The following is a 12,888-nucleotide window of genomic DNA, read 5'->3' on the forward strand; positions in this document are numbered from 1 at the left end:
GTCTTCACAGCTCTCACTCTCCATATACATCAAGTTTGAAACAGATCAGTGTCCAAGCAAAAATTGCTTTCACTTTCTGTTATGACATCTTAGTCCGTCAAGAGGCCTCTAGTGGTCACTGGCGGTACTTCACCTCATAGTGAGGAGTAGTTAGCCTTTTATATATACAGACTAGTAAGCCTGCTCACAGCAAACGCTTCGAAAGCTAGTCTGCTACCTTGTGATTGCCTCTGTGTTTGAGAGAGAAAGAAAAGTAGTTTCACTCACTGCCATCAGATGGCAGCGTTTCGGAGATACACAAATGGACACAGACTAGATAGGTTGACAGTCAATACGTCGACAACAAAAGCTTGGCATGCAATTGGTTGACACTGCAAAAAAGGTTTGCCGTACTCAAGGTCATCAAGTAATATTGTAATATTGGCAAAAGTTTGTCACAAGTAAAATGCCGACATTGCAATGGTCGACGCATGTAAATGTTGACAAGGTGCCTCGCGGTAACGGGGTGAGGCACCATGCCCGAAGCATGTCGAGCCATGCGAGGGTACATGCTCTAATTTGGGTTCCCTGTCGATAGGTGTTGACATTGGCACTTAATAACCAGTGAAAACTCATGTCGACCTCTCCACATGTTGACCTGCTTTCAATGTCGACCTATTGCATGTCTACTTTTTTCCCAGTGTTGAAATAGTGCATGTTGACCTTTGGTGTCGATCTATTGCAATAACAGACCAGGAGGTTAGAGGGCCCTTAGAACTAGAGGGGCACTGGCACTGTAAGAAGTGGAGGAGGGCTGGCAGGCACCCCTCCCCTTGGGGCAATGTGGGCAGGGGCTGCCAGGATGAGTCATCCCTGTGTTTATGTTTAGCAAGAGAAGACATCAACACTGCACCTTTAACTGTGTCCTGCCCGGGGCAGCTGCCCGCACCCCCCACCCAGCAGCTGCTCAGCCTGTCAGACCCTGTGTGACAAATGCCAGTGGTGAGCTGTCAGGAGCCAGCCGGGCATTACCTCTCTTCCAGCTGCATTCTGGGTACAAGCAGGATGCAAAGATGGCTGAGAAGCAGAAGCACGATGGACGGGTGAAGATAGGACACTACGTCCTGGGGGACACGCTGGGAGTCGGCACCTTCGGGAAAGTGAAAAGCTGAGTGCATTCTGCTGCCCTGTTATACCTGCTGTCAGTGCCGGGGGTGGGGGGAGCGGCTGGTGCTGCCGGGCTGGGGCTGGCCGGGGATGCGCTGGCGGCGTAACGCTGTCCCTGGGCACCGCTGCTGCGCCTGGTGACTGCGCAGCGCGCTCTGGGAATAGCACTAACCTCCAGGCAGCTGTCAGTTGGCGGCGTAGCTGTATCACTCTCCGGCCCCAGGGTTCTATAGCGCGGCCACCTGCTCCGGTGCCCCGGGCTGGCTGCAGTGAGGGGATGTAGAGCAGGTGGATGATTGCAAGGGGTGCGTGGGGTGGGTGTGTGGGGTGGGTCTTGCTCATTTGCTGCTGGGGGGGGGACACAGATTTATATGTATAATGCTGTCTGTGCTCCTAGGGAGTATTAAAGGGAGGTGGGCATAGAGCACCCTAGGGTGGGCACCCTATAGAGAGAGATACTGTATGTAGGGAGGATGGGCACCGTAGGGAGTGTGGGCACCCTATAGAGAGAGATACTGTATGTAGGGAGGGTGGGCACCCTATAGAGAGAGATACTGTATGTAGGGAGGGTGGCTATAGAGAGAGAGAGAGATACTGTAGGTAGGGAGGGTGAGCACCCTATAGAGAGATACTGTATGTAGGGAGGGTGGCTATAGAGAGAGAGATACTGTAGGGAGGGAGGGTGAGAACCCTATAGAGAGAGAGATATACTGTACATAGGGAGGGTGAGCACCCTATAGAGAGGGATACTGTAGGTAGGGAGGGTTGGCACCCTATAGAGAGAGATACTGTATGTAGGGAGGGTGGCTATAGAGAGAGAGATACTGTAGGGAGGGAGGGTGAGAACCCTATAGAGAGAGAGATATACTGTACATAGGGAGGGTGAGCACCCTATAGAGAGGGATACTGTAGGTAGAGAGGGTTGGCACCCTATAGAGAGAGATACTGTATGTAGGGAGGGTGGCTATAGAGAGAGAGATACTGTAGGGAGGGAGGGTGAGAACCCTATAGAGAGAGAGATATACTGTACATAGGGAGGGTGAGCACCCTATAGAGAGGGATACTGTATGTAGGGAGGGTTGGCACCCTATAGAGAGAGATACTGTATGTAGGGAGGGTGGCTATAGAGAGAGATAGATAGAGAGAGATACTGTATGTAGGGAGGGTGGCTATAGAGAGAGATAGAGAGAGATACAGTATGTAGGGAGGGTGGGCAGCACCCTATAGAGAGATACACTGTATGTAGGGAGGGTGGGCACAGTAGAGAGGGTGGGCACCCTATAGAGAGAGAGATACTGTATGTAGGGAGGGTGGGCATCCTGGGCACCCTATAGAGAGAGATACTGTATGTAGGGAGGATGGGCACCGTAGGGAGTGTGGGCACCCTATAGAGAGAGATACTGTATGTAGGGAGGGTGGGCACCCTATAGAGAGAGATACTGTATGTAGAGAGGGTGGGCACCCTATAGAGAGAAATACTGTATGTAGGGAGGGTAGGCAGCACCCTATAGAGAGAGATACTGTATGTAGGGAGGGTGGCTATAGAGAGAGATAGATAGAGAGAGATACGGTATGTAGGGAGGGTGGGCAGCACCCTATAGAGAGATACACTGTATGTAGGGAGGGTGGGCACAGTAGAGAGGGTGGGCACCCTATAGAGAGAGATAATGTAGGGAGGGAGGGTGGGCACCCTATAGAGAGAGATACTGTATGTAGGGAGGATGGGCACCGTAGGGAGTGTGGGCACCCTATAGAGAGAGATACTGTATGTAGGGAGGGTGGGCACCCTACAGAGAGAGATACTGTATGTAGGGAGTGTGGGCACCCTATAGAGTGAGATACTGTATGTAGGGAGGGTGGGCACCCTATAGCGAGAGATACTGTATGTAGGGAGGGTGGGCACCCTATAGAGAGAGATACTGTATGTAGGCACCGTGGGCACCCTACTGTATGTGACCTCTGTATTGTGACCTACTGACATTACCTGTGTGAGTGCTTACAGGCAGCTTGTATATTATGGCCCAATTCTGCATCTGCTCCCAAGTGCCCAGCGGTGGCAGTCTGCGTACAAGTCGCTTGCTAATTATGGGAGTATGCGCTCCCGGTACCGGCAGTCTATGGGCCCGATTCAGACCTGATCTATGCTGTGCAAGTTCAAACAGACCGATTATTGATACACTGTGCATGTGGATAGGCTGCAATGCACCCGCACCGCGCCTACTAGCGATGAAATCCTGGTAATTTTTTCCATTGCTAATCGGTCGAGGGTGTGGATCATCGGGCGAGTGCAGCCAGCCATTCGGGGGGACGCGGTACACGATACGGTGTCCATGTCCACTTCCGTTGAAAATTCGGGACAAAAAAACGTGAACAACTCATGTTGAATTTTTGGACTGTCGACCTAATGAATGTGGACTTAGCAACCTTATCCCCCCAATCGCAGGGTGCTTGACAGGAAGCCGGCGCCTGGGGCTGTTAACCGGCAGTTTAGAGGCAGTGGCAAGAAAAAAACGAATAGGCTGATTTCAAGTGATGGCTGGGCTTCCGCCATCGAATCTTTCCATGTGATGGTAACTGATTGTGTGCAAAACCCCTGAGCATGGGACTGGGGGGCGGGATCCAGTACAACCATTGCAACACCATCAAATGTTTACCATTCGATGGCGGCAAACATCGGAATTGAATGGTAAAAATACTACCATCGTTTCAAATACATTGATGGTTGGGAAACATCGTGATCCGATGTCCGTCCCTAGCGTCTACCTGTTCGCTGTTCAAATTGTTACAAATACGGGTGTAAGTGAATGTTATATATATATGGTGGACATAAACCAGCCATATATATATAGGCCCTCATTCAGATCTGATCGCAGTTCAAATTTGTTCTCAGAATGGGAAAAACCATGTGCACTGCAGGTGGGGCAGATGTAACATGTGCAGAGAGAGTTAGATTTGTGTGAGTTGTTTTGTTTCTGTGCAGGGTAAATACTGGCTGCATTATTTTTACACTGCAATTTAGATTTCAGTTTCAATACACCCCACTCAAATCTAACTCTCTCTGCACATGTTACATCTACCCCACCTGCAGTGCACATTGAGAACAAATTTGTAATGCGATCAGATCTGAATAAGGGCCCCACTGTATAACTCCAGAAAGTCCAATTTTTCTGGATTGTCTCCCTGTCCCATCGAAGGGCTGCAGTGTACTCTGAGAGTGTGTGTGTGTGTGTGGGGGGGGGGGGGGTGTGGAGCAATTGGGAAGCATAGATAACCAGGAGCATAGGCAAACCATCTATTCCCTTTGCAATGAGAGCCCCGGGGCATTTGCAGAATGCGGTGAAGATGTCATTCTGCATTGGCATCAAACAAAAAATGTATGCTCAGACACAGGACAGGCTTAACCAGTATTTCCCAGGCTTCGGCCAATCCACTACAGAAGTGACATCACTGCGGCAATAAACTACAGCACATGTGCGTGTCATATCAACCAAAAGCTGGCACTCGTCAGTAGGTATAGTTAACGCTGATCAGCAGACAGTGGGCTTTGTTCTGATTGCAGGCTGTGTGGCACAGGACCCCCCTCCCCATTAACATGTGGCCCCTGTGCCCATTATATGCCACCATATAAAAGCTATGTAACTTATGTTGCTTTTGGACATTGGTAGAGGAAATTCTCTACATTCTTCCCCAGATTTCCCTCCTTGTTACCATGTTCGCAACCAGACATTGGCGCCATTTACCTTAATCCACCTGCATATTTTTACAGCTTTCCCCAAATATAATACGCTCCTTCAGGGCTCTGCTAACGATGATTAAAATCTTGTGAGAAATTGGCAGCCTGTAGTCGAGTGACCCCTCCCTCGTTAGTGTTATTTAATATTTACTAAACATTATTGGTACTTGTGTATTATCTGGGTGCCCGATTTTTTAATCTTAGGACATTGTACAACCAGAAATCGGTCCCGATTTGTCATTGTACAGGCACCCAGATGACTGATTCCTATGTTAAATGCCAACCCCCCCCCCCCCCCGACCCGATTTTTCATTGTACACCCACCCTGATGCTTAATGACTATGTTAAATGCCCCCCCCCCCATTGTTAACGCCACCCACTATCAAGGCGAACCTGAAGCGTGGTGAGCCCACGAGGGGCGGCGGTACGCGTCCTCCGACCTTTTCATATCCCCACTATCCACGTCGGCGTGGAGTTGATTTTATATAGTGTGGCGAGCGGCCGCGTATCACTTCACATATATTCCGCGTCCCCTCGCGGGGCTCAATGCGCTCGCCACACTATATAAAATCAACTCCACGCCAACGTGGATAGTGGCGATATGAAAAGGTCGGAGGATGCGTACCGCCGCCCCTCGCGCACTCGGCACGCTTCGGGTTGGCGTTGATAGTGGGGTGGCGTTAACAATGGGGGGGGCATTTAACATAGTTATTACCCATCAGGGTGGGTGTACAATTAAAAATCGGGTCTGGGGGGGGTATTTAACATGGGAATAAGCCCAAATCGGGCATGATCGCGTCGCATCGCGTGCCATTATAATGGCATGCGATGCGACGCAATATAAAAATTGTACAGTGGGGTTTTAAAACCCCGGAAATCGGGTCCCATCGCATCGTATCACATGCCTTAATTAGTGGCATGCGATACAATATATCGGGCGCCCAGATAATACTCAAGTACCACATTATTTACATGATGGGGGTTATTCTGATTGCATCGCTCCCCTGCGCGGTCACACAAGGGACTGCACAAGTTTTGTGACTGCACATGTGCATAAACTTTTATGCGTATGTGCAGCCGCAGGCGCGGAGAATTGCTTATTTGCAGGCCCGTTCACACCTAGAAGTGCCGGCGGTGGTTTTAGAGCAATGGTACAAAATTCACTGCTTGTGCGGATCCAAAACTCCTTATTACTTAGTAGGCAACAAAGAGGCAATTTAGTACATATGTAGCAAATGGTAAAACCATGTGTTACAGTTATAATCTCGATGAATCTTAAATCTCAATTCTAGTAAAATAACAAAGTCCACAATTTCACATCAAGGTCTTTAAGGGGAAACATGAACAGTTAGGCTCCGTACACATGGAGCAATAGGGTTACTGAGCAATATTGGGTTAAAATTGCTCAGCAATCATATTTCTCAGTGTCCCGCTTTCATCAGCAACCAGAGATGGTCTCTGATGAAAAGGAGGGAAACAGCTGAACTCCGGGGGGGGGATGCTCCTGCGACCAGCGACCATTGCAGCGTGTTCCCGGGGACATGGTCATTCAGCGCCCACAGCGACTGTTCTGTTCATATAAATAAATACAAATACAGTCAATGAATTGAAGTTGGTTTAAATATTGTTGCACCGAAAAAAAAGAGCAGTCGCCGTGAGCGGCGCCGGCATTTTTAGCGGATATTTTGAGGATCTATCACAGCGACGTTGGCACTTAAAGGGTCAATAGGGTGTAAGTAAGACGGGTGTAAGTGTGGCTGACATCTCTATCTTCCATGTGCGATATGGACAAGGACACAGCGCCGGATATAACCCACACGTCACTCAGATAGTAACAGACTCATCCTTTCTGTTTCCTCAGTGGGGGAACACCAGCTGACAGGGCACAAAGTGGCGGTGAAGATCTTAAACAGGCAGAAGATTCGCAATTTGGACGTGGTCGGGAAAATTAAACGAGAAATCCAGAATCTGAAGCTTTTCCGGCACCCGCATATTATTAAACTGTAAGTGTGGCGCGTTTGGCGTCTGTAGCAAATATTCTATTTCCCCGGGTTACTTGCATTGTACAAAGACAAGCTGTTTTTGGGAAAGCAGATAGGCGGCAGTATAACAAGCTGTACATGTAGGTATAAAGGGGATGTACAATAGCTGGACAACATCGTATATTATATTATATTATACACCCATATTAGCCGTATCAGCGTCAGCGCAAAGCATGATGGGATTGTTGGTGTCTCGGAGTCTGACCTTGGCGTCTTACTTTATCTCAGAGACAGAGGTTAGAAGCAGTTGGGGCGCTGGAGATGTGTCTGCGGGACGGTACGTTATGTCGACACAAGCTAGGTTAACATCCACCAAATGATGACACAAGCAAAAGGTCGACATGAAAAAGGTAGACGTGAGTGGGGGGCAGGTGCCTCGCTCCACTACTACTGTGCTTGGTAAACGTTACCGTTCCCGGTCGGAGTCTACGTGCGTGGTAAAGCATGAAAAAGTCCACAAAATGTGTAAAAAATTGTGAAAAACTAGTGTCGACGGTTTCACATGTCGATCATTTCCATGTTGACCTTTTACTTATGTTGCCCTTTTGTCAGTGTCGACCTAGGGCATGTCGACCTTTTGTTAATGACAACTTTTGACAATGTCGACACAGTGCATGTCGACCTTTTGACTGTTGACCTTATACATTGTAGACCTATCAGCACCTAGGTATTATCGTATCTGCAACCAGGGCTGGTTAGTCAGGAGCTTCTTGGGAGGCAGAGCTATCAGGCTGCTCTGATTGGCTGGCGGGTGGCTGTAGCTATCCACCAATCAGAGTGCAGCATACCGTACCTGCCTCCAGCCTGCAGCCAGGCAGCAAATGGCTGGCATCATGCTGATTAGTGGATGGCCTGAGCTATCCACCAATCAGAGTGCAGCATACTGCATTTGCCTCCAGCCTGCAGCCAGACAGCGAATGGCTGTCATCATGCTGATTAATGTATGGCCTGAGCTATCCACCAAACAGAGGGCCTGATTCAGGATTGCTGCAGGATAACACCTTGCCTACAGCTCTGACTTTTTGGGACTCCAGACAGAGACCACTCTCACTTGGACCAACTCTCCATCACCCTCCCCCTTCCCAAGTTTTCCATCTGGGACATCCAAACTGGACATTACAAGGGACAGCACCACCTGATAATCACCGAAGCCTTTTAACAAGGACTGAGACCAGTATCCCCATAAAATCAGGATCAGGCTCTACTTTTCCGGTCAGGTACATGGACACTCCCCAAACCACCTGGGAGCTTACACATATTTCCATCCGGGAGAGTAACCTCAGGAACAAGTGAGAAACTGTCTATTGTTCATATTTGTACCCCAATTTTTATGAAGTATATCAGGCTGTACACCAGTGTTTACTATTAATGATATTAATTTCATGCAATTGCTTTTAAATGTGAGACATCATAAATAAAAATAAATAAAAACATTTTTTATATCAGTAATAATAAAATAACTTGTAACCCAATTGGTCATATTTTTCTGTATTAGCGCTCCACCACCCCTTGTATATCTGTATTTCTGTTCTTTTTTTGGGGTTGACCTCCCCACGGTGGTAGCAGCTCGCCAAACCACTCACCTTAAAGCGCCTGTTACATTATTCCACCTAGGTGGCATAATAGTTACTAGTTCCGGTACTTGTTTCCTAGCACGGCCACAAATCTTGGCAATCGGGGGTAATTTTAGTGGCCTGCGACGCGACCGACGCGATGCCCCCGATTTTTCCATTGAAATGCATTGAAAACAGTGAAAAATCGGGTCGGTCGCGTCGTGTGCGCCTAAAAATGCTTAAATGGTCCACCCGCGATGGCCGCGATTTCCCCATAGGGAACAATGTTAAATGCCTCAATTTACCCGCGATTACCCCGATTTCCCATAGGAAACAATGTTAAATGGGTCAATTTACCCAAATCATCATAGGGAAGAATGGTAAATGGGCCAGAAAGCCCAAAAAAAAACCCTGACCAGTGAAATGTCCCCCCAAAAGTAGTTCACGCCACCCCGCGATGAACGTGAACCCGAAGCGTGGCGAGCGCAGCGAGTCCGCGAGGGTCGGCGGTACGCGTCCTCCGACCTTTTCATACCCCCACTATCCACTAGGGCGTGGAGTTGAGAATAGAATAGTGTGGCGAGCGCAGCGAGCCACCGAGCCCGAAGCGTGGCGAGCGCACGCGGATACCTTCACAGGTAAACGCGTCCCTTCGCGGGCTTCACAGGTATCCGCGTCCCCTCGCGGGGCGCGCTGCGCTCGCCACGCTTCGGGCTCGATACCATCCCTAGTGGATAGTAGGGGTATGAAAAGGTCGGAGGACGCGTACCGCCGCCCCTCGCGGGCTCGCTGCACTCGCCACGCTTCGGGTTCACGTTGATCACGTGGTGGCGTAAACTACTTTTGGGGGGACATTTCAATGTTCAGGGGTGTTTTTGGCCCATTTACCATTGTTCCTATGATAATTTGGGTAAATTGAGCCATTTCACATTGTTTCCTATGGGAAATTGTGGTCATCGCGGGTAAATTGAGGCATTTAACATTGTTCTCTATGGGGAAATCGCGGGCATCGCGTCTGGCCCATCGCACCCGATTTTTTTGCGCATGCGATGCCCGCGATGGCCCCGATTTTACCCCCGATGACCGCGATTATGATCGTTGTGGCCGTGCTAGGAAACAAGTACCCTAGTTCCCCTGTAGAAGCAGTTGTGGCTATGGCTGCTCGGGGCTGGCGGCTGACGTCAGCGGCAGAAATAAAAGCGAATGTATGCTGCCCAGCGAGCCAACTTGAATCAAGCTCAGAGTGCTGACAGCCAGTCACTGTATGGAAGAGACATAAATGTGTGTGTGGCTTAATAAAAATGTGGATTGTGTGCCTCCTACAGGTACCAGGTGATCAGCACCCCTACAGACTTCTTCATGGTGATGGAATACGTTCCCGGCGGCGAGTTATTCGACTATATATGCAAACACGGACGGGTGAGTGAAGTCTGCCCTCGCTGGGTACCAGAGATGCCCTTCCACATATGCCTGAGTGAGAATCGCATTGAGGTTGTGATACATGTGAAGGGTGCTGCTGTGCCAGGGCGTTCACCTGTGATTGTGTTATCATAGCCCAGCTTGCATTCCGATAACCCATAAAGACGTAACCTCGTTCATCATTGCTGCGCCAATCATCAAGTGCCACATCCTCACCAATTGCCACGGGTCATTGAGCGGGCGATGGTGCAGCATGGCAATTTCACGCCAGGGGTGCGAATGTGCTGGCACAAACGGTCACGAGCGGCCGTATAGCAGCGATGATGAGCCCGGTGTATCGGTATTTCATGAAAAGACAAATCCGACTAAATTTCTGTCCAACTCCAATGGACGTGTGCGAAGATTCTCTTCTGCGCATCTGCTGTGCGCTGTTTGCATCTGAATCAGAATTCGACTCACTGTGTGCACCAAAATAAATGTGTGTACTCACCTGTATTAGGAGTACTTACCTGTGCCACTGAAAGCTGACAACTCCGTTATCTGTGCAGACCGGCACCAACCTGGGGACTAGTTAGAAAAGGACTTTCTAAAATCCGATGGGTCTCCGTGTAAGCACAGCCCTGCATAGCCCACAATCCATCTACAGGCCCACCACACACCTCTGCTCAGCCTAGACTATATGCAAATGCCCAGTTGTGCCCACTTAGCCACAAGGGAAATTGTGACTGCGATGAGTGCAACACTGAGGGCCTTACAGTAATTTACCTTTATTTGTGCTATCCGGTTACGAGAACGGGGCGGGCAGCTGCCTGCCTTCCTGTGTTCACATGGGGACACCCAGCGTTTTCCTTGGTATGCCCAGGAAATGCTGGGCATCCCCATGTGAACACTACCTGCCTCCATCCCGCCCCCCCAACCCGCGTGAACACCACGGTGACTGTGCAAGTCACCAAAGGTGTCCGCACAGCAGCCCTGCACATGCGCAAACGCAAATATGCGCATGCACGGAGCGCAAATATCGGTGCCCAGAATGATGAATACGACAGGGACTGATCAGATCAGAATGACCCCATGTGTCTGAAGGAGCAGCATCGGATCCTCTGCATGGATATCAGGGGACCATCGGGTTACCCGGGATGTCAGCAAAACCATGCAGCCGGAGCCAGTGAAACTGCTTCCGAGGATGCCGCCACTGAAAAATGCATGGCAGAGATCGTGGCTGGCGCACCCCTGTTTTCTGTAACACTGTGCATCACCACCCCCCAACGGCATCAGCATGTCAATCGTTTCGGGGCACTGTGAGCGACATTGCAGATCCAGATCTGCACATACACAGTGCGGGTCCTGTGCATGCACAGATAAAATATATCGGACACTTGCGAGAACATTCAAGTTCTATAAACCTCTGAACCGGGCCCGCCTACTTGCATAATACTTCCTGTTCAGTGGTCCTGACAGGGGGCAGGAGCAGAGGTCACAGTCTAGGCAGAGGTCAGGACAGAGGCAGAGGTCAGGAGCAGAGGTCACAGTCTAGGCAGAGGTCAAGACAGGTGCAGAGGTCAAAGTCTATACAGAGGTCAGGAGCAGAGGTCACAGTCTGGCAGAGGTCAGGATAGGAGCAGAGGTCACAGTCTAGGCAGAGGTCAGGACAGGGGCAGAGGTCAGAGTCTAGGGAGAGGTCAGGAGCACAGGTCACAGTCTAGGCAGAGGTCAGGACAGGGGGCAGGAGCAGAGGTCACAGTCTAGGCAAAGGTCAGGAGCAGAGATCACAGTCTAGGCAGAGGTCAGGAGCAGAAGTCACAGTCTAGGCAGAGGTCAGGACAGGGGCAGAGGTCACAGTCTAGGCAGAGGTCAGGAGCACAGGTTACAGTCTAGGCAGAGGTCAGGACAGGGGGAAGGAGCAGAGGTCACAGTCTAGGCAGAGGACAGGACAGGGGCAGAGGTCACAGTTTAGGCAGAGGTCACAATCTCGGCAGAGGTCAGGACAGGAGCAGAAGTCACAGTCTAGGCAGAGGTCAGGACAGGGGCAGAGGTCACAGTCTAGGCAGAGGTCAGGAGCACAGGTTACAGTCTAGGCAGAGGTCAGGACAGGGGCAAGGAGCAGAGGTCAGGACAGAGGCAGAGGTCACAGTCTAGGCAGAGGACAGGACAGGGGCAGAGGTCACAGTTTAGGCAGAGGTCAGGGGCAGAGGTCTCAGTCTCGGCAGAGGTCAGGACAGGAGCAGAGGTCACAGTCTTGGCAGAGGTCATCAGGAGCAGAGGTCACATTCTTGGCAGAGGCCAGGACAGGCAGCAAACAAGTCAGTCAGGGTCTATTCGAATCAGAGGTCAGGGCAGCCCACATGGGGCATGGTCCAGAAACATGCTCAATATAAGATGCTGCAACTATAACGTGTACGTACTTTTCTTTTCAGGGACACAGTTGAGTCCAGGAACAAAAAGAATAAGATATAAGATGCGACATAGGAGCTTTTGAACACAATAAAATGTGTTTCCTGTATTATGTTATAGCTATTGTAAATGTCCGTATGCATCGCCCACAGCAACCAATCAGATTAAAGCTCTCATTTACATAGCACATTCTACAAAATGGTAGTTAGAATCTTATTGGTTGCTAAGAGCAACACTTCCTCTCGTCCTCCTCAGGAGGTTTGATGAATGTAACCCACTGGGTGCCAGTCTCCCGGTCACCCAGACATAACCCTGGTCCCCCTAGCCCTGGGCTGACAACTTCTCCTTCCTCCTCGCAGGTGGATGAGGCTGAGGCCCGGCGTCTCTTCCAACAGATCCTCTCCGGTGTAGATTACTGTCACAGGCATATGGTGGTGCACCGGGATCTGAAACCGGAGAACGTGCTGCTGGACGCACACATGAATGCCAAGATTGCTGACTTTGGTATGTGACTCCGCAGGCCCTCCAGGAATGCAGCCAGCGGGCAGGTCATTTGCTGAAGGTTGTTGCTGTGTAACCTGTTCCACAGGCCGCTGGGCTTCAC

The 12,888-nt window shown here is 50.1% G+C and overlaps 1 protein-coding gene across 1 annotated transcript in view; it reads left to right on the forward strand.

Annotated features, from left to right (window-relative positions):
- Positions 1–831: 831 nt before the first annotated feature.
- Positions 832–12,888, forward strand: part of PRKAA2 (protein kinase AMP-activated catalytic subunit alpha 2) — a 33,830-nt gene continuing 21,773 nt past the window's right edge. Inside the window, exons 1-4 of the mRNA XM_083157592.1 lie at positions 832–1,146; positions 6,741–6,882; positions 9,800–9,893; positions 12,644–12,788. Of these exons, the coding sequence (XP_083013718.1) occupies positions 861–1,146; positions 6,741–6,882; positions 9,800–9,893; positions 12,644–12,788 (667 nt within the window). The 5' untranslated portion in view covers positions 832–860. The remainder of the gene's footprint in view (positions 1,147–6,740; positions 6,883–9,799; positions 9,894–12,643; positions 12,789–12,888) is intronic.

This window comes from Crinia signifera, chromosome 8, assembly GCF_055691185.1.
Source record: "Crinia signifera chromosome 8, ASM5569118v1, whole genome shotgun sequence".
Taxonomy (NCBI): domain Eukaryota; kingdom Metazoa; phylum Chordata; class Amphibia; order Anura; family Myobatrachidae; genus Crinia; species Crinia signifera.